Genomic DNA, 22,255 nt, shown 5'->3' on the forward strand with positions numbered 1-22,255 from the left:
GGTTATTCTAAATCCCTTTAATAACGGAGGTCTCTGAGCATGGTGGGGAAATTACTCTCATCTTCAGGGTATTGCGTTCAACCTTTCAATTTTAGCAGCATGCTAATTAACCTTGAGCGTAATAATTATTTAATTAGCCTTATGAATAGTACTTTACACTGTACCGAATGTGCAAAGTACATATGGTTCCCACAGATTACGGCTATAAATATCAATTACCGAGGCAGGTGAAGCTGTATGATTCTGCGCGCGATGCCACATGGCCCATCCACGCTGCTGACTGAATGACCACATGGCTGTCAGGTTGCTTGGCCCACTTCTTAGGCACACGCTTAAAACGCCCAGTCAGGCCTCACATCCTAAAGCTCTCGCGCTTCCCGGCATACTTTGTGAGACGGTGACCTTCTTTAACATTTGTCCTAATTCTGAACTGCCATCACGGTGAGAGAAGGCCTTGCAATCTAAATTCAGAGCAACGCTTCATCCCTCCCTTCCCCGTCTCCACACTGGCTGAACACGGCACAGATTATTTCTTGGAAGACATCACAGTGTTTAAAAAAGAGCTGGTCTGTTATGAACTGGACGAGGCGGCTCCACAGCTAAACAAACCCTCACCTTACTCTCTGTAAACGCACTATAGCTGAAGCACATATAGGCACGCACACTGCCTGTCAGGTGACCTCTGCGATCTGGAAATCTGACGATCACATTCAACACGTTACAGACTCCACATTCCCCACACCTGTACAGAGGGATACGCTGGAGTCCTGCTCCCCGCTGGTCGGGACATCTGAACTGACACACTCGGTTAGGGGGCACTGAAGGGGGGTACGATCATTAACAGAAGTGCTCGTCTTTCACCCACTTCTTAGTTCAGTTTTCAAACACCCACTGAACCCTATACAATGTAAAGTCAGAAAAATGGGATCATAATTGCACTCATATGCCCCAACGCAATTCTAAATCCAGTTATTTTCAAGTACTTTACCCTGCTTTATCACTATTAAACAGATATAAAAACCAAGCACCAAACACGACAACCACCAACTCCTTCACCCCCCACATATATATATATATATATAAAAGCCCCACCTCCCTCCCCAAGATGGCCTTCCTTTCCTAACACCTATCTTCAGCAGTGGAGAGCGGTGCTCAAATCACTGGGAGAGATGAGCGTTTCCATGGCGACCGCACACCGCTCCCATTGGCCGGGTCCGCCCCGAACACAGCCATTAACTGGAGAAGCAGAGCTGCCCTGCCCGCAGACGCGACCATTTTATCTCCCTGCGAGTGGGAGAGGCGTACAGGGATCAGGCAGCCTCCTGGTTGCTTCCAGAAGGCGTGTTCCCGTAACAGCCCTCATGCCTCCACCCGGAGTGAACAAGAAACGGGAAAGGAGCGGCTGGGAATCTCTGTCTTTAAATGGAAGGCGGTGCAAGAGAGTCACTGCTGGGAGATAAGGATGCAATGCAGTGCCAGTGTGTCTTAAAACAAACTGTGCGACAAGCCAGCGTCCCCTATCACTGCAAATACCACCCCATAGTCTGCATCGCGGTACTGGGGCCTTGTACCGAGCCACTTAGGAAGCTACTCGTGTCTTTGCGCTAAAAAAGATGCAGCCGCTGAACTGCGTTACATCAACACCCTGTCTCTACACCTCTCCTGAGACAGCTCACGCTAAAATGGAAAATGCAAAACTGTATCCTTCAGGGGAATATCTTATATTTTTGGACATATTTAACCCTGTATGGAGGAATTAAGTAAGAATTACTGGTCAAGGTGAGGTCACTGCCATGCAGAGTTGGGTAATTCAAGTCCAGAGAGTAGAAGTCCAGATTGGGATTTTGTTTCAACCAACCAGTTGAATACTCTGTGACTGTGACTCTTTATGCTCAACTGGTTGGTTGAAACAAAATCTTGGTCTGGATTTGTACTTTCTGGACCTGAATTACCCAACTCTACTGCCATGTCTGCCTGTGACACAGTGGAGGTTTAATATGTTAGCAGGGCGCTAACGCCTAGGCCCCCCCCCACTGCATGAGCTGTGATTTCAGACGGCGACTGAAATGTAACCACAGAGACATGTCGAAAGGCCTCGTGCCTGTTAGGGTCAAGGCTTCAGTCATGATGGTGAAAAAACATGCAGTAGATCCAAACCATTCCCATCTTTCCTGGGACTGAGAAGAAGATTGCAGGCATTCCAAGCAATCTGGAAAACACACACTCATTCGCCCCACTAGTCTGGCGTAAATGTATGAGTAAAGTCGAGCGACAAGTAATCAGATCGATGAGCCGGATCAACCTCACAAAAAAGAAGAAAAAAAACGCTAGAAGGATTAGTAATAATTTCCTCCTGCTTGTTAATGAACGACAGAAGGCATGTGGCAGTCAATACGGAAGCCAGACTGTCTCTTTAGTGAAACACACTGTGATGATAGCAGACTGTCCTCTCCCCAGTCTTTTGGGGGCCACATTGCCCTGCTACAGGGGGCTCTCAATGACCTCAGGCAGTGGGGGTGGTGGTTTCCAACACACCCCCGGCTCACATATCTCATGGCAAAAGATGTGCATTTACATGTCAGCAGGCTATCGTAGGCACGGTGGCTGGCTCCAGCCTAGCAACTGGCGGTTAGCAAAGCCAAAACAGTCTACAAACTACAATATGCTTTTACTCTCTGTTGGCAAGCAGAACTGGCAAACGGCAGTGCCTGGTCTGTGCCAGGAATGCTATGTTGCTACAAACACACCACGCTCAAGTCGACAAGTTGTTTTTTTTTGGTTCTACGCTAATTATTCAACAACAACAAACAGAGTCCAGATTACTAATCAATTACGTGTAACAAGCAAATCCAGGCTGATGATTTCTTACAATATTATCTTCTGTTTCTCCTTGACAATTTGAAATGGAGCAAAACAGTTATTTATATAAACCGGTTTCATCTGCAACTGTCCCAGTAAACTGGTAACTAATCAAAAAAAAAAAAAAACTTTTCCTGGCAGAGACCTAACCCTAGTGGGCCGTCCTAAGATTTTTCAGGCTCAATCTCAAAAGACTGAGAAGGATATAAGTGTCCATCCGTTGATGCTCCGAGGAACCTAATTGGGTCAGAACTACACATTGACGTAGCCTCTTAAATGACTTATTAAATTGAGCGAGGGGTTAGTCACAGCGTTGTCCTGGTTACCAACGCTATCTCTGTACCCTATCAATATTTAATTAAGAATGCCTTTATTCCCCCAGGAGTGTTTGCCACTCTGCATTCCACCTTCAGAAGCATAACAAGATGCTGCAGGATGTTGAATCTGAGCCTCCTGCTCAGAAAATACTGAAGATTTCCGCGCTGTGAGGTTACTGCTGTTGACGTGGTGGATGTTTACTGTGGTGCACAACAGAATGCTGAGAAACGGCATGCGACCTGGCTGAACCACGGCTCACACGTACTGCAAAAGCAGGGTCATTGTTTGACTTCGTCAGCCTGAGACAGCCATGAGGCGCGATGAAAACATGAACATTCAAACCCACGTTACTTACGACTGTGTTTTACATCTGATAACCAAAGCCACCGCGGTCTAAGAGCAGGTGCAAATGTTTATATTCAAATAGCTATGTCCACTTGTTTCCAAAGTAACTGAAGCTCATACCCACCTGTAAGGCTGCATATTTCACTGGGCGAGTTCAGGTTAAGCAAGTTATCCACAAGTCCAACTGCTGACCCCCGCCTGGGGACTCGTAACCTCCCAGTCAGATGTAGTTAATGTCTACTAGCCCCCCTTCAACTAAAGACAGTCATCGCCAAGCCTGGTCTACAAAATAGCACAACTGAGAAGCTCACCAATCCAAACCGTGGACGAAAACAGAGCTGCGAATGGCGTGGGTGCGAGGCAGGGAATGACAGGTGATCACGAGGAGAGAATGTGCTTGTGTTACTGGGCTAGGACTGCAACACGCAGCTTAAGGCCTGCAGCTTGGAGCAGGAACCTGTTCATAGACAGGAACCTGTCCATCACAGAGACATGTCCATAGACAAGAACCTGTCCATCACAGTGACATGTCCATAGACAGGAACCTGTCCATCACAGAGACATGTCCATAGACAGGAACCTGTCCATACAGAGAAACCTACCCATAGACATGAACCTGTCCATCACAGAGACATGTCCATAGAGAGGAACCTGTCCAAAGACAGGAACCTGTCCATCACAGTGACATGTCCATAGACAGGAAACTGTCCATCACAGAGACATGTCCATAGACAGGAACCTGTCCAAAGACAGGAACCTGTCCATAGACAGGAACCTGTCCATCACAGAGATGTCCATACAGAGAATCCTGTTCATAAGCATCCATATGAACCTGTCATTATGCAGAGACGTGTCTATTCAGAGAAACCTGTCCATAAGGAGCAACCTGTCCATAAGGAGATGGGTGTCCATACACAGGGGCTGACTTGCCTGGCCGGGGACACACTTCAAGGTTGTCTTTCTGCAGCACAAACCCAGCATGTCTCTGAGACAGCCTCCCTGGACCTCACCACCTCACCGTGAAGAAATCAAGTACTGTCCCTTTAAATCTGCCAGAGAGCTGAATTAGCAATAAGTGTGAGATGAGGTGTTGAATCAGTCACAGAATTCCCTTTGCTCTACATGAAACATAAATAAATACTTCTAATAATTTGTGTAACACCCAAGAAGTGAACAAAGGCATCTACCATTTTTCGTGTCTAACAAGCAGGTATATTAAAAGTCAGGAGGCTAATAATCTAACTGGCCACTTCATCACATGCACCTTCACCGTGTTGGACTGCCCTTTGCCTCCAGGGCTGCTTCAACTCCTGCTGTTCTCACCTATTTTTACACCTGTGGCCATCTTGTAAACTTTGACGAGTCTGGCCATTCTCCTCTGACCTCTGACCTCTGTCATTAATGAGGTGCTTTCAGCAACAGAGCTGTTGCTGACTGGATGCTTTTTGTCCATCACACTATCCTCTGTAAACTGTGAAAATCCCAGGAAAGCGGCTGTTTCTGAGACGCATTGGTCACCGCGTCTGGCACCAGCAATCACACTACGTTCTAACGCTCGACCACACAGTAAATGAACCATGTGCCCCGGCCTGTGTGCTGTTTATATCTGTCTGGACATATTTTGCGAAATATTTTGAAAAACAGTTGCTCTCGACTGAAATGATTGAATTTCCCCATTTTCAGCAGCTTCCTGGGCTGTACAGACCCGCAGCATGAGATAAACAGCCCAGCTGGGTGATTCTGTCCTTTCCCAGGTGCAGCAGGACGACTTTGTGGGCACAGTATCCTCTGGCCTCGTAATCCTGCTTTACGGCTCCAGTGGGCTCAACGCACCCGTAAACAGTGATGAACAGTCGATTAATACATCCTCAGAGGAAGGCTCGAGGGCACGCAGAGCAGCCAGAGACAGAGGTCATTCTGGTGAGCTCCCCAAATCTCCAAACAAGCCACAGATCCTAGAAATGCTCCTTTATTGATATTTGCATTGATCAATAAAACCCATAAACCAATATGACCTAATTTGACTTAAATTGAGTATTGGACGAAATACGGCCAAGGCCTGCAGTATTCTAACCAAGCTGATGCTTCAAGATATAATTTTTCCCTTTCAGGCCAGTATTATACCACAAACCATAATTGTGCTTCAGATGAATTATGAGGATTAGAGACATTCCTGATTGGAAATGTTAAGGGCGTGCTTGTTGATCACTATAAATGGAAAAACTCTTATTTGTGGTTTGAACACAAAAAGTGTAATCAAATAAAGCCCAAAAATTAAGCAGTACTGTACCTACATATAAATGCATATCAGACAGCAGGTGGCGTGCCGGCTAAGGACGCATACAGTAAGTGGATTTTGTTTCCATGACAAAACGAGAAAGACACTGATATCTTGGCTCTGTACCGCAAGCGTCGGCGGTCAAGCAGTATCACATGACAGAGGTGAGCTCTCAGACAAACGCCACAACAAAAGCCACAGGGATTGCCTCGGGCACAAGCCTGGAAATGTTTCCTCCATCTAATCTTTCACATATTTCCAGTATTACCAGCTCCGCCATGATCGGTGTGGGGACGGGGTTTCCCCGTGCGCGGCTTCCTGCTTCGGTAAGCAGCATGGGCACAGCCTGTTTACGTGCTGCCACCCAGGCCTTTTAGGGTCCAATTTATCAGCCGAATGTGTTTAAACGATTTCCATCTAAGGAAGAAGGCACTCAGACGCACTTGTTTGTGTCGTCTGTAGGAAATGTCAGCACTTTAAAATAAGCATCATTCAGAAAATGAGATGGTTAAGTGGCTGTCTATTTACACAGTACTTTTATTAATTTTTTCCCCGTTAATTGTCGTTACTATGAATCTATGAATTTGAAATTTTGATCAGTGTTGTTTGCTAACAAAGTGTATCTTAGTGCTTGCGAATAAGTCTCATGCTGTACAAATAATAAACGCAAATACCAACAAGCTGCCTCACTAGATTACTAAATTGTCAGAACTTAAAATATATACCTTATGGCATATTTACTAAATGTACTAGGTACAGTATACATTATATACATTAAGAATAACCACATTTACTCCATGGTTGCTAAGCCCCTGCTCATCACTCATTTGATTCCATATTCTATGGGGACCTCTAGTGGTTCATTTTAGTCATATATCAAATAATAAAACATAAAAAATCATAGAGGAAATATCTGTATGCTAAGATCATGCCCAAGATGTCCAGATTATAGGCAGATTACAATCCCCAGTTTATACTGTATGTTCAATGCATAGGGGAACATAGGGGAAAATACACCATTACTGCTCCTCTAAACATGCTTCAGGAGCTCATTCACTCCCCTCAGAACTCGAACTGATAGCAGCTGCCTGAGCTGCCACAATACACCGAGATACCGGAAATATTTCTCCCACAACAAACATGGCTGAGTCACATGCTTTTCTGATAACATTCAAGAATCAGAAAATTCATAAATAAACTCCACAGATCAGTGCCTCAAAGTTTCAATTACAAAAAGGTCAAAAGGGCTAATAACATTGAATCAAAGCCAAAGGACAAAGCAGTAAGGTAGACAAGGCCTTATGGCTGGGATATATGACACCAATGGGAGCCACAAATGATGGGGATATGTGATGTCATATCCTGACCCTTGTGCTTATAAATGAGCATTGATATGAACTTTGTGTTACTGGGATTTATGATGTAATATCCTGATCTCTGTACTTTTATGTTATATATGATGTGTCTTATTTTAAATCCATGGTGTCCTGTAAAAAGAAGAATAAAACCTAATAACAGGATTCTGTAAAAAAAAAAAAAGAACAAGATTGAAAAGTAAAAAAAATTGTCAAAAATAACCAGCAACTATGTTCAAAAACCTAATGTGATGAAAGAGACACAGACGCCTTGACCAAGCCATGCTTGTGCGTGTGAGCGTGCATTTTAAGTTCCAGTGCATTCCACATGGGCTGAAGAGAGGAACAAAAGGCTGGGTGATACATTACCGCACATAAGGGGGAATGAGGAGGATGGCTGTGTGTGTGGGAGAGTGGCAAGGGGTATGAGGAGGACAGCTCTGCGTGCAGAAGAGCAGGGAGGAGGAATGAGGAGGACAGCTCTGTGTGTGGAAGAGCTGGGAGGAGGAATGAGGAGGACAGGTCTGTGTGTGGGAGAGCGGGGAGGAGGAATGAGGAGGACGGGTCTGTGTGTGGAAGAGAGGCAAGGAGAATGAGGAGGACGGCTGCGTGTGGGAGAGAGGCGAGGGGAATGAGGAGGACGGCTCTGCGTGTGGGAGAGAGGCGAGGGGAATGAGGAGGACGGCTCTGCGTGTGGGAGAGAGGCGAGGAGAATGAGGAGGATGGCTCTATATGTGGGAGAGAGGCGAGGGGAATGAGGAGGACGGCTCTGCGTGTGGGAGAGAGGCGAGGGGAATGAGGAGGACGGCTCTGTGTGCGGGAGAGAGGCGAGGAGAATGAGGAGGATGGCTCTATATGTGGGAGAGAGGCGAGGGGAATGAGGAGGACGGCTCTGCGTGTGGGAGAGAGGCGAGGGGAATGAGGAGGACGGCTCTGCGTGTGGGAGAGAGGCGAGGGGAATGAGGAGGACGGCTCTGCGTGTGGGAGAGAGGCGAGGGGAATGAGGAGGACGGCTCTGCGTGCGGGAGAGAGGCGAGGGGAATGAGGAGGACGGCTCTGCGTGAGGGAGAGAGGCGAGGGGAATGAGGAGGACGGCTCTGCGTGCGGGAGAGAGGCGAGGGGAATGAGGAGGACGGCTCTGCGTGCGGGAGAGAGGCGAGGGGAATGAGGAGGACGGCTCTGCGTGCGGGAGAGAGGCGAGGGGAATGAGGAGGACGGCTCTGCGTGCGGGAGAGAGGCGAGGGGAATGAGGAGGACGGCTCTGCGTGCGGGAGAGAGGCGAGGGGAATGAGGAGGACGGCTCTGCGTGCGGGAGAGAGGCGAGGGGAATGAGGAGGACGGCTCTGCGTGCGGGAGAGAGGCGAGGGGAATGAGGAGGACGGCTCTGCGTGCGGGAGAGAGGCGAGGGGAATGAGGAGGACGGCTCTGCGTGCGGGAGAGAGGCGAGGGGAATGAGGAGGACGGCTCTGCGTGCGGGAGAGAGGCGAGGGGAATGAGGAGGACGGCTCTGCGTGCGGGAGAGAGGCGAGGGGAATGAGGAGGACGGCTCTGCGTGCGGGAGAGAGGCGAGGGGAATGAGGAGGACGGCTCTGCGTGCGGGAGAGAGGCGAGGGGAATGAGGAGGACGGCTCTGCGTGTGGGAGAGAGGCGAGGGGAATGAGGAGGACGGCTCTGCGTGTGGGAGAGAGGCGAGGGGAATGAGGAGGACGGCTCTGCGTGTGGGAGAGAGGCGAGGGGAATGAGGAGGACGGCTCTGCGTGTGGGAGAGAGGCGAGGGGAATGAGGAGGACGGCTCTGCGTGTGGGAGAGAGGCGAGGGGAATGAGGAGGACGGCTCTGCGTGTGGGAGAGAGGCGAGGGGAATGAGGAGGACGGCTCTGCGTGTGGGAGAGAGGCGAGGGGAATGAGGAGGACGGCTCTGTTTGTTTTCCTGGCGACTCTGGACCGTAAGTCAGACCAGGCCTTGGCTTCCACATAGCTGCCAATGTTGCAAAAGCACATTGGACACAAACAGGGGTCCTACAACTGGTGTAAGACCTAGGAATTAAGGTAGTGCATGCGGCACTTTGCAGCTATGGCATAAAACATGCCAGTGCACTAAGGCCATTCAGCAGGCATGTCACATGACCACAGAGGAACTCCTACTTGTTCACTGCGATTATGGCATACCGCTGAGGTTGGCCCTTTTGCTCAGGGTATGTCCGGGTCCTGCAGCCGCATGTTTAAAAAGCGGAGCCTTTCAAGATTAACTCAGTGATTGGTTAGTGGTGGGATGCAGCACGCCTTACCTTCCTCATCCAATGAGCAGCCGGTCTATGAGAACGATAATAATGACAGCCAATAAGGAGTCACTACAGAAATACTGGGTAGCCCAAGGTTCAGTGACAATATGTTACGAAGGTATACTATTCCATTTTGACTAATATCTTAAAATAAGCTGTGATTATGCTACTAATGTAGTTACTATTAAAACATGAAAGAACTCTGACTGTGTTTTTTGAAACCTGCTAATTAAGTGTGATAGTTAAGCTTGAATAAGTGGAGCGAACAAAAAACAAAACAAAAACAAAACAAAACAAAAAAAGCTCACCTTAGGCTTTTCATCCAGTATCTGCTGCCGAATGTCCTTGTGCTTCTCTTGAAGCTTCTCCTGCCTCTTGCTCTGTGCTTCCTCTAGCTGAAGGAAAAGTTTGACAGAAAAAGCTACGCTTACACACACAGACACACAAACACGATCCATGGGCAAGGTTAGGTGTCGACGTTTGGTAGAAATTCACAACTGCAGCATCAACTGTAACACTGTACAATTCAACCATAATACAGTATAATTCAACCGTAATTTAAAATGGCAGTCATGTGCCGTCACATTCACATTCTAAATCATACATTAAATATAGATAAATACCCTATGGTATGTTAAACTTCCTTGAAGATGTCTTAAGTTTGAAAATAAGCTGTAGATTCTTACCCGTTTAATGGACTGAACCACTTCATTAATGTAAGACCTGTTGATCTCCAGTTTCTCTCTGGAAGTCACAGAAATGTGTGTTACAGCATACAGTTCACGGTAAACTAATGCAGGCAGGTTGGTAGGCAGGTATGAAAGGTTCATTAGTCCCTAAGAGAAAAATTACTTAAAGGACAGAAAAAAGTTATTTAGTTGTTTTGCCTGAGTTGTCATACAGACCTCAAAATAACTGGACTGCACAATATTGGCACTATGACATATTTTTAAGTATCCTTCCTATTTTAAGAAAATGTGTGAATTAATAATAATAATAATAATAATAATAATAATAATACACTACAGTAGTGTTTTCCAATCCGGTCCTCGGGGATCCACAGTCGGTCCACATTCTTGTTCCCTCCGAGCTCCCTGCCAGACAGTCCATGTTTTTACTCCCCCCCCCCCCCCGTGGGTTCCTGAGGACCTGATTGGGACACACTGCACTACAGTATGCACATTTATACATTAAAAATTGTCTGAGACTTAGAAGGTACAGGAGACAGATGACCCCTATACCAGCATGATGTCCCAGAGTCTACAGGGGACAGGCAATCCCTCCCCCACCTGAACATACCCCCAACAGATTCTCTCTCCCACACAGACTCTCACTTACTCCTCTGTGAGGTTCTTCTCCTTATACTTGGCCTCATTGATCTTCTCTTGTCTTTTCTTGTCCATTTTCTTTTTCAGGTCTTTCTTCTCCCTGCATGATGAAGAGGATATAAACTCTCATCACAAAACGCATGACGCTTCCTTCACACAAGCAGCGTCGCTAATGCTTCAGCAAACATGTTGTGCCTTTATGATATTAAAAACACAGAAACACTTTGCATGCATAACAACCTACTTTTCGCAGATGTCTTTTAGCTTTTTGAGTTGCATGTTCTGATATTCCTCTGCTACTGCAGTCAGTTTCTCCACAAGCTATGAAAAAAAATCAGAATACAGTATAGATTACAGTTTAAAGATTACATATAGTTCCACATGCAAATAAAATTTAGCATAGAAAAGTGACACTTTATCCATCACCACGGGGATATACTGTCTTTTCACCTATTGGATTTTATTCTCCATGAGACACAGACATATATACAGGTTAAATCAAGTTTGGGGATCACAGCACATCAGTCTGCTGGCTATAGGAATCGAACCTTCCGAGTCTCTCTCTAACCTGCTTACCCACACACCACCCCCAGGGGGCCCTCTCGTACCCAAACGGAGAATCATACCCATAGACAAAATGTAATGTCCATCACCGCCATTGTTTTCTCATTATTATTATTATTTTAGCAAAGCCTCATTATCTGTACAGCTGACTTATCTGTTCCATTAAACTGGCATCAAATATAATTGGGTTAGCCGTTGCACTTCACTGAGCCTCCACGTATGAACAAGGCAACTCCTGCACTCCTGCTCTTTTGGACAGCGCAGCCAATGAGCTGGAACAAGGCTCTCGAGTTAAAAAGCACAATATGAAAGTCATTTTTCAAAGGGTTGTGAAGGAAGACATTACGAGATGACAGGGGTCGATAAGGTGGCAACAGAAAAAGGAAGAACAGTAAAAAATCTGTGTTTTAACCGAGCAATACTTTATAGATAAAGTTACGGGCTTCCAGATTTGATCTGCTTAATGGCAGGGAGAGGGAACACATGGTACTGTAACAGCACTGCCAAGCTTGTGGGAAAGAGAAAGAACAGAAAAGGGATGAAAAAAATTATGAAGTGACCCAGCAGCCATTGATTAACGATGAACTTCTGCAAAAAGTATCACCATCAAACAAATAAATAATTGTGTGTAGGTAACAATGTTCCACCCTGATGTTAACAAGAGGGAAGTAGAGACCCACAGTCACATTTAGTTCCCTTATGTAAGGTGGAGCAAGGTAGGTAAAACAAAAAAGAGCCTGAAAGGTGCATAATGATGTGAGCACTACGCGCTTTATGTGTTCTCCACATACTGTATAGTGTCTATAACTATCTACTAGACGTGTTTCCATTATTAGTGTCTCTTTCTACCTGCTTGATGCTCCCCCTCCTGGTCTTTATCTTTCTACCTGTTTGATGTTTTCCCTTTTCTGGTGTCTCTCTTTACCTGCTCGATTCTCCTTTGCTGATTTCTCTCTAACTGCTTGATGCTCCCCTTCCTGGTGTCTCTCCTTCTACCAGTTTGATGTGTTTCCTTTTCTGGCATCTCTCTCTACCTCTTTGATGTGTTTCCTTTTCTGGTATCTCTCTCTACCTCTTTGATGTGTTTCCTTTTCTGGTATCTCTCTCTACCTGTTTGATGTGTCCCTTTTCTGGTATCTCTCTCTACCTGTTTGATATGTCCCTTTTCTGGTATCTCTCTACCTGTTTGATGTGTTTCCTTTTCTGGTATCTCTCTCTACCTGTTTGATGTGTCCCTTTTCTGGTATCTTTCTACCTGTTTGATTTGTCCCTTTTCTTGTATCTCTCTACCTGTTTGATGTGTTCCTTTTTCTGGTGCTTCTCGCTGTAGTATTGCTCCTGACGCAAGTCCAAGAGTCGCTGCTGTTGCTGCTCTTTAAGCTCCCTGAGCTTCTGGTTGCATTCCTGGTCCAGGTCTGAGAGTTCCTGCTCCAGGGATGAAAGGCCATGCTCTGGACTGGATGGTGGGACCCTGGAAAACGGACAGCACTTGAAGTCAGTATTTGGACTGTGCAAGTATTCTTAACCCGGAAACTTCAGTCTGTTAAACATGCTTGCTACAATGTTTGACTTGTCACCTTCCACACCTCACTTCTGACCTGGTCTGACATTCCTATACGATTTGTTCCTATACAATCTGTATGCACTGGTCCGTATCGCAACACAGATTTTAGAGGCACTTGAATGCCTGAGCTATCGATTAAATAATGTATTTATTGAATTGTCAAGGAAATTTATCACATTGAGGGGTTGAGTTCATTTTAAAGTCATAACTCGCTATTACTTCTTTGATCATGTTAATCTATATTCATACCATTCTCCCATTTGAATACATTTCAATGCAGAACAATTATATTCCTTCCTCACTGTAAACAACATGAGAGTTTAGGTTGTGATATTGCACAGAATCCCAGAATTCAAAGCTAAAATCTAAACATTGAGTTCGGGTCTTACATGGAAGCTGACGTTACCTGCTTTGTTTCATTTTTACAGACTGCCAGATGGAGGCAAACACTGAGTAACATATTGTAATTTGTATTATTTGTTTTACCTTATTGAAGGTGTTTACCTTAAAACCCTCACATACTTCATGATATAAAGTGCACTTTCAGTGGTTGTCAGGCTTTTGTTTTTAGAGCCATTTGCCAAATACTGTAAATTTAAAATTTTAAATTGAGATTAAACAGTGTTTCCATCTGCCTGTTGAGTACATTATAAGTACATGTGATATACACTATTAATTGTCAAGGTGTGTGATTAAAAAAAATTATCATTCCTTAACATACCTATTTATAGTACAGCTGACTTATCTGTTCCTTTAACCCAAAAGCCATCACTGCATTAAATGCTGCTTAAACTGTGTAACCCTAAAGGGAACAAATTATGCAATGAATAGCAGCAGAATGTGAAAAATGTCTTTTATGTGTGGTATGATGTGTGCTTTACCTTTCCATTTTTCGACTTCTTTTTATAAATCTTGATATTTATATGTCTTTATGACTTTTCATATTTATACTTCTTTATAGTATTATAATTGCTTACTGTTTTGCACTAATAGCGTGGCACCCAATTTTGTTGCACATGTGCAATGGCAATAAAGATATTCAACGGAACTTGTGGGAAAGCAACTATTATTCAAGGAGACTTGAGCTCCACCATGGAAAGGCCTGAGATCCCGCGATGCTTGCAGATCCGCGCTGTACTGTGAAGGCCGGCACTGCTGCTCCCTACGGAGCATTCAGAGAGAGTGACCCGCTAAAGCAATTATTCTACATTAAATTAAGACACACCAACACAGGGCTCCTGTTTTATAGTTACAACTGCTCAGAAAGATCACTAAAAGCACTGCAAGACAGCAGTGTTTATTATATTGAGTGGACATGAGAATTCAAATGCACTTGTTCTACGCAAGTTGACTTTAACACATACAAGTTTTTAAAGCATCTAATTGGGTATGTGCTGCAAAGCATCCTTTCATGGGGAAATGAGCATGTGTGGGGGATGTGGGCTATCCAGAAACCTCTAACCATCCACAGGGTCTGGTGTCGGAGGCATCGGTCAGGAATAAATGACACTCTGGAGATTAAACTGACGTCTTTCCTGGGGAATGCGCTCAGGAGCAAACCTCCACCCGATGTTATGGGCAGAGCCAGCGACGGACTTCAATGCCCCGTGACCGTGATCAGGCCTGGCTTCTGATCACTAGTAAAGGCACATTCTGTTCACATTAGCAAGAACTTTCCAGATTTCTCACTATGGTAAAGAAAAGCAGGGCATAGGAACATAAACACTTCATACAGATAGCTCGGATTCCCCTCATGATCGCTCACACATTTCTTGCCTAAGTGTAAGAGCCCTTTGTCAGGGCAGTGGGATGTAATCCAGAGCAAGAGAGACTGCCTATGCTGAACACCTGCTTGAATAATAGCTCTCTCCCCGGACAAGAAGCCTCGGATGGTTTACACATCGTTAGAAGCTGAGAGCGATGGAATTGGGTCTGGAAACGAGCCTGGAAATCGGCCCGTCCAGCTGCGAGACCCCGAGAGCTCGGATCCTTTTAAAGGCAGCCACCTCCGTCTGCGGTGGGTCGCTCCGACTGACTGATGAGGCCTTTCCCGGTAAAGAGACCGGGCTCTGTGCCGGCGGGGCCTTAGAGACTGTCGCTAAGGTAGGCACAAGGCGGGGCATCTTTCACAGCCAGCCTCAGGTGACGGGACAGTGTCCTGCATCACGGTGGCGCTACTCAAGACAAACACATCGGACTCATTGAAACGGCAAACTGTCAGGCCCTTAAGGAGATGAACCCGAAGTGCTGGTTTAGAGATACACAAAGCATTTACAAGCCTGTGGATTACAGCAGCACTTAACATCAAAAAGTCGTTTAGAGTATTGCACTTCAAGGGAGGTTCTTCTGCTGTGCTGATGTACTGCATAAATACATTACATCTACAACAATACATTACTGGATAAATGATACAGCACTAAGCAGGAAAAAACGTCTTCTATAAATTATATTAATTTTTTTAATGGAAGATAGATGGAAGGTTTCTATTCAGACTCTAAACTTGACTTGTCACTTTTTTATTTTTTAGAAGAATGAGTGTACTACATAAGTTGCCCATTAATCTTTTTTATTTTTATTTTACAGCGATATAAATTGACTATGGGCTGGGAAGCCCCCTCAGCACCTTCGAATTGGAACCACACTGATCTGTTTTTCGTGATCACGATTCCTTTTGCATAAATCCTAAAATACATAAATACTTTTTATTGGTAGATGACTGAGAGATTGATGAGGAGAATAACAGACATGTCCATTCGACGACCCCCACCGTTTCTTGTTGTCTCTCTTGACGTTCTTTTGCAGGACAGCCCTCCTTCGTAAGTACTCGTTCTGAAACTCATTGTACTTGGTTGTGTGCTCCTTGATCATGTCCGTGGTCTTCTTGTGGTGTTTTCTCACCAACTCCTTCATCTCCTTGTATTGTTTTCTCTGCTCCTTTACGAATACTTTCTGTTGCTTCAGCTCCTCTAATGTCTGTGCCTCGACCTCTGGAAGGGCAATGGATTGTCAGACTATGGCATGACCATGCAGGGGCTTTTTCAAGACCACTGAATTGTCTCTACCTTTGTAATACACACAGCCTCGACTGGCTTTTATTTTGATATGTAGCTCATGTAGCTCAAATACCAAATTAAAAGTTATTATTTTAGTAGCTCTTACCTGTCAGGACACTCTGTATAATATCTTCAGTTTTTGCAGCTGGTTTCAGTGACCCTGAAATACAGACATTATTGTCCAGGTTATTTGTCACAGAACTTTAATGTAGCCCCATCAGACTCCACAGCAGACCCCACTCATCATAATTTTCCCGTTTATATTTGTCCTTGAATCTTGGACTCTAGTTCATGAAGGGCAGAATCCAGATCTGTATTTAAGTGCAGAGAGAAACTCCAAATGTTCCAGAACATTTTTACTCACTGGCAAACCCGTTGGAGAGCTGTACTACAGAAGTATTTCATTCATAGGCAAACCTGTACAAGATGTGTTCTTCCACTAGATCTCCCATGAATACTTAACTCTTAAGCAAACCCATATGAGACCTGATCTTTCACTTTGACATCACATTTGGTGTAAACATGGCCACAAATATAATCTTTTATAGCAGTTTTTTTTGGTTGCAATTTTTTTAACTATAGCGTAATATGTCAACCTCAAATGCTAGAAGCTTTATAAAGGGTATTTAAATTTATAAGGATAAAACTGCTTGTGTTGAAAGATGTTCTGTAGCTCCTGCTCTAATACTGCTTACCCTTGTAACTGGGCACTCACTGTAATTGGAATCTCAGCCTAGCTGCCCTTATACCTAGTTGACCGTAGCCATATGTAACTTGCGATTTTGCTCACTTGTACATCGTTATGGACAAGAATGTCTACTAAATTAAATAAATATAATGTAAATGTTAAGTACACTTCCGATGATCATTCAGCATTAGGATGTGGTGGGGCCAGCCTGCGGCTCACTGGCCCGCCTTCTCACACTGCGGCTCACTGGCCCGCCTTCTCACACTGCGGCTCACTGGCCCGCCTTCTCACACTGCGGCTCACTGGCCCGCCTTCTCACACTGCGGCTCACTGGCCCGCCTTCTCACACTGCGGCTCACTGGCCCGCCTTCTCACACTGCGGCTCAGTGGCTTTGAGCTCAGGCAGAAGCGAGACATTTATCCGAGACGACAGCCAGTGCAGCGTAAATAACAAAGGGCGCGGGGCTGGATCCCTCCCCCAGCTCTGTGTCAGGCTCACCTTTGGACTGGGGTTGGTTGGGCACTTGACACGGGGGTCGGGGGGTGCTGCATGGGGGGTGGCTCACCCCATTCTCCGCCGGGTTTGGCTTGGGTTCATTCTTAGGTTCGGATGGGTCGTCATCCCCCGGTTCTACCTGAAACAACAGAAGTGTTGCTGAGTTCATCTGAGCTTCTCCACTCTGGCCTGTTCTCCAGGTTACCCACAATGCACTGGGTCCTCCCATCATCTTTCGTCATTTCACGACCACTGACTGCTGAACATGACCGAAAATACCCACCTTCTGGTTCCTAAGTAGCAATTGACTGGGGGCCTCGTTAAACGCGGCATGTTTCCCTAAGACACGGCTAGACCGCTTCACTAAGCAGCAACTAGACCATTACCATACCAGTGACACAAATGAGGTTTAGAAAGGACAGGTGGGATCACCACACCTGGTTTGGACCAATGGGAGGCCATTACTGTTCCAATGGCTCCACCCCCTTCACAACCCTCTTATTTACAGCTAACGCTAACTATGACAACCTTAACCCCTACCCTGCCCTAACCAAAACCATAAGTAACCTAACAAAATACAAGAGTTTTTGCATTTTTAGTTTTTCATAGCAGTCACCGATTTTTATAAAATAGAGTTTTCCCTTATGGGGACCAGGAAACCGGTCCCCATAAGGGAAAAAAAACAGATATTTATCACGTTATGGGGATATTATGTCCCCATAAGGATAAGTAAACCCGCTCGCACACGCGCACACACACACACTTCCATAAATCTAATGTATTACAATGAGTATCATTATAGCGAAAGTACCCAGCCAAACAGAGCCCCAATGTCATCTCCCTGGATCCTTCCACACACACTGTGATGTACCTCCTTCCAGCTGCAGAGTGTATACATGTAACTCTGGTGTCCAACCCTCCTCAGCATAGCCTCTCTATTCCTACTGGAACATCCTCCCAGTCTGCTCCAGTTTGACCAGCAGCTGCTTCTCGTCAGGTTCAGACTGGTGCCCACAAGCATTCACCCTACCTAAGAGCGCCACACACCTGTCAGCGGAATAAAGCGCTTCCTGCTGGCTGTTGCTATGGCGGCAGCATGGCGTGGTGTCTCCCCACCGGTTATCAAGGGTCCTTGACTCCTCGAAGGGAGCCGCCTAGATGAACTGCGACTATAGAAGGAAGATCCCTTGGGGAGCTTTAGATCTTTTCTCTATTAGAGTAATCACACTGATGGCTTTTCGGGGGTCAACACAACATTGGTAAAAATGGCTGCCACTAATCAGACATACTGTGTGATAAATGTGATTTAAAGGCTCTAAAAATCTATGCATTTTTGCACACATTCAGGTTTATTCAGATTTCATGTTTTCAAGTAAGTCCTCTTCATCTTATAGAAGAGCAGTATTAATCACAAGGCATCCAAATCATGGGGTGCAGCAATGCAAGTAGTACTAAAAGACAACATGAACATTAATACACAAATAAAAATAAAACAGCGGCAATCCATCATGAGAACAGACCATAAAATCAAAAGACGGCAGTCATGTCTGTATTTCAATATTTCACACAGGCTCTCCACATTTTGCTTTATATGTACTGATGATGCTCACTGCACTCATTTTAGAGGCTGCATTCAGGTATCTTGCGGCCTGTCACACTTCATTACCCACACTGACCTGTCTCCTTGCAGAATAAATAAAGATAATTTAATCTAATGGAGAAAGACATTGAATCACAGTCAGCTTCCAGAAGGCTGCTATAGCTGCTGTAACTCCAGGCTAATATAACTGTAGGAGAGTCATAATTACCAAAACTTTCAAGATTAAACAAAGTTACTTTTAATCAATTAAGCAAAGTTACAGTAAGAAACACCATCATGACTGCATGTCTGACTGCGTACATATTTGGGCCACATATTAAGACGCATCCCTCAATCCCGATTGAAAATAGAATCCTATTATGATAGAGGACAGGGCCTCTGGGACCATCCATACGGACGTAAGCTGAGACTTAATAAATAGCAACAATGAAATTACACCATCGATAATGGAAATAATTTAAGCAGAGAATTTGCATGAGGGCAATTTTGAATTAAAGTACTTTTCCCACCCATGTGTATCAGTTACATAACACAATTCTGCCGCAAATGACCCAATAAACTGACAGGGACTAAAAATAATGTTTTCTGCCTGATTTTGTCCAGAAAAAGCAGCACATGTAGTACAAGGGCAAAGCAAACATGTCAGTGTGACAGTGTGTGTATGCATGTGTGTGTGTGACCAAACGTCCCCACAGTGTGATAAAAACCTGTTATTTTGGTGGGGACCAATTTTCCCATCCCCACAAGAGGAAATTAAATTTTACAAAAAATTGTGACTGCAATCGAAATACTAAAAATGCCAAAAGACTTGTACAGTGGTACCTCAGTTCTCGAACTCATTAGAACTCGAATTTCTTAAAAGTTGAAAACCAGTTTGAAAAAAAAAGACCTAGAGCTCGATCTGAATCTCAGAAGTTGAACCGTGAACGCCAACCTAAGTTAACTTGTACACGCAGGGAAATGAGTCACGCGGCACATTTCTCAGCGGAAACAAAGGGTAACGCTTCAGTCTCAGCCTCGCATTCGCTGTGATAGCATTGTGCATGTTTACACTAGCTGAATACATATTTTAGACAGTAAAAATACATTTAGACAATGATAGACAGTAACAGTAATTATTATTATATAATAAAATACATTTAAAAATAAAGATTTCTTATTAATTATTTTTATATCATTAATAATAAACCATTAATACATTTAATTATAATAATATTGTTGTGCCGAGCGGGACGGAACAAAGACAAAGGCGCAGACGTCAGGGTATCGGGGAATACGGGGTTTAATTACAGGTAAGGCAGGCAAAACGCAGACGGACAATACAATGACCGGACTGGGGAAACAAACTGAAACGCGGACTAAATACAGAGGGCTAATAAAAACAACCAGAAACAGCTGATCACACGGGGATCCCACACGGGGTTAACAAGGGGGCGTGGCACACGGAAGGAGCGGATGATCGGGGCAGGACACATTGTTTTTTTTAACTTTACACATTGTTTGGATACATTTATTACTGTTTTGATAAATGTGCCTAGATGTGTTTAGTACACTCTTGTTTTATCCTGTTCATTTTGTGTTTAAATGCTAAAAAAAACATTTGTGTGTAATTTTTTGGGGCCGGGAACCAATTAATTGGTTATCCATTATTTCTTATGGGGAAAATTCGATCAGAACTCAAATTTTTTAGGATTCGAACCTGAGTCCTGAACAGATTAAATTCGAGTTCTGAGGTACCACTGTACTTTGGTTACTTATAGTTAAGGTTAGAGTTGGGTAGGGGTTAAGGTTACCATTGTTGTCATTATGAATAGACGGTCCCCACAAAGATATGAGTAAAGGTGTGTGCGTGTGTCTGTGTGTGCGTCTGTGTGTGCACGTTTCGCATGTGAGTGTGTGTGTGAGTCTGTCTGTGAGGTCAATATAATTAGTGAAATGCAGCAAAACATACTGACTGGGGACACGCACCACAGTTTATTTTATTTTTAGATTTCACAAATGGCCCAGAATGGATCTATTAATAACAATAACAGTAATGCCTTTCAAAAAGCTTTCATAAGAGCGTCATATAAATTCAAACAGAAAAAAAATCAATTCAATAAATTACTAATGTGTATGATCACATTTTAGCTGTAATGAAATTATTACCACTTAATTGTAAACCTCGTAACTCAGACTTCTGTAATAAATATTTATGAAGTACTGAAGGTATCACATTTATTAAAACTGGAAAATAATTTTCAGAATCGTTCACAAGTCAAACATCAGACTCACTAAGGTCTGATTCATTCAACAGGACACCTTTAACGGTTGTCAAAATTCCCATAATGCACCACACCACTTTAGCTCCTGCGGCAGCAGCTATCAGTGAAATACCGTGAGGATATTCATGCAACTTTTTAACAATAATTTACATTACAATTTCGCAGCATGTGAGTAGGACTCTGTATTTTCCTGACTGACGGAAATGCCCACCTCCTTCCCTTCGTCCTCCTCCTCTTCCTCCTCCAGGGTGAGAGCTGCTAATTGCTTGGCCCTTTGCTCCATCAGGTTGACGTATTTGATAGGATTGGATAGTGCCTCAATCACATCTGCTCAGAGACCAGAAAGCGTACACAAGTGACCTAGGCTGTCTGCATGCTTAACCCGCGACGAGGCAATGCATTGAAAGACAGCTATCAATGAAACATGCAACACAAAATGCCTTACAAGGTGATCAGTGTACAAGATGACATAACAATGGTAATGATGATTAATTACATTATTTACATTAACCAAAATCATTTCATTATAACCAATAAGTTCACTACATTAAACATAATAAACACAGTTGACTATTTCAAGGAGATGTTCTCATCAAATGCCAAATAGTAGCTACATGTACATATTGTGATAACAACAGGTTCACATACAAGTTAGAAGAATTGTGGATTTTACCTGCAAAGGTGTCAGGGACATAGTCCTTGACTTCAATGTAAACAAAAAGGGCCGATAATAGCAGTGACTGACTCTTTTCATTTCGGAGGCCGATGTAACGATAACCTAGGATTAGATGAGGTACAGCCAATCAGAAACCGGTCATGTGACCTCAAGGATCAGGGACAAAGGTCAGGAGTCACTGAACTCCACTACAGAATGGCCACTGTCTAGCACCTTAGTCTTACCTGGGCGGATGGCAGACACAGGGATGATGCGGTGGCCAATGAACTTCCCGCTTTCCTCGAACACGGCTATTCTCAGTGACGCCAGAGTGGGGAGCACTACCTAAGGGAGTATACACTTGACCATCAAACTCTTCACAGAAGGCTAATGGACATCACTTAAATATTGCCTCCATAATGATGAACTAGATATACATTTTTCTTTATTTAGCAGTTATCCAAAGTGACGTACAAACAAGAAAACAAGGTCATTCAGTCCCTGGAGCAATTGGGGTTAACCCTTTCAGGCTCAAATTAAGTTTTAGTAACGACAGGACAACCAAGTCCTGCAGTGGTACTTCTGAGTAAAAAAAACTCATAAAATA

At 44.4% G+C, this 22,255-nt stretch overlaps 1 protein-coding gene across 5 annotated transcripts in view; it reads right to left on the bottom strand.

Annotated features, from left to right (window-relative positions):
* Positions 1–22,255, bottom strand: part of LOC111837852 (1-phosphatidylinositol 4,5-bisphosphate phosphodiesterase beta-1-like) — a 118,799-nt gene that overhangs the window by 6,707 nt on the left and 89,837 nt on the right. For 4 of the 5 annotated variants that reach the window (XM_023800265.2, XM_072702801.1, XM_072702802.1 and 1 more), the window contains 11 exons: positions 21,894–21,993; positions 21,667–21,771; positions 21,205–21,320; positions 17,133–17,268; positions 16,052–16,105; positions 15,660–15,879; positions 12,619–12,799; positions 11,009–11,085; positions 10,775–10,864; positions 10,123–10,180; positions 9,745–9,831 (listed from right to left, as the gene is read on the bottom strand). In XM_023800265.2, the coding sequence (XP_023656033.1) occupies positions 9,745–9,831; positions 10,123–10,180; positions 10,775–10,864; positions 11,009–11,085; positions 12,619–12,799; positions 15,660–15,879; positions 16,052–16,105; positions 17,133–17,268; positions 21,205–21,320; positions 21,667–21,771; positions 21,894–21,993 (1,224 nt within the window). Of the gene's footprint in view, positions 1–9,442; positions 9,468–9,744; positions 9,832–10,122; positions 10,181–10,774; positions 10,865–11,008; positions 11,086–12,618; positions 12,800–15,659; positions 15,880–16,051; positions 16,106–17,132; positions 17,269–21,204; positions 21,321–21,666; positions 21,772–21,893; positions 21,994–22,255 lie in introns of all 5 variants that reach the window. The other variant, XM_023800274.1, reaches the window with a different exon arrangement.

Source organism: Paramormyrops kingsleyae, chromosome 19 (genome assembly GCF_048594095.1).
Source record: "Paramormyrops kingsleyae isolate MSU_618 chromosome 19, PKINGS_0.4, whole genome shotgun sequence".
Lineage (NCBI taxonomy): Eukaryota > Metazoa > Chordata > Actinopteri > Osteoglossiformes > Mormyridae > Paramormyrops > Paramormyrops kingsleyae.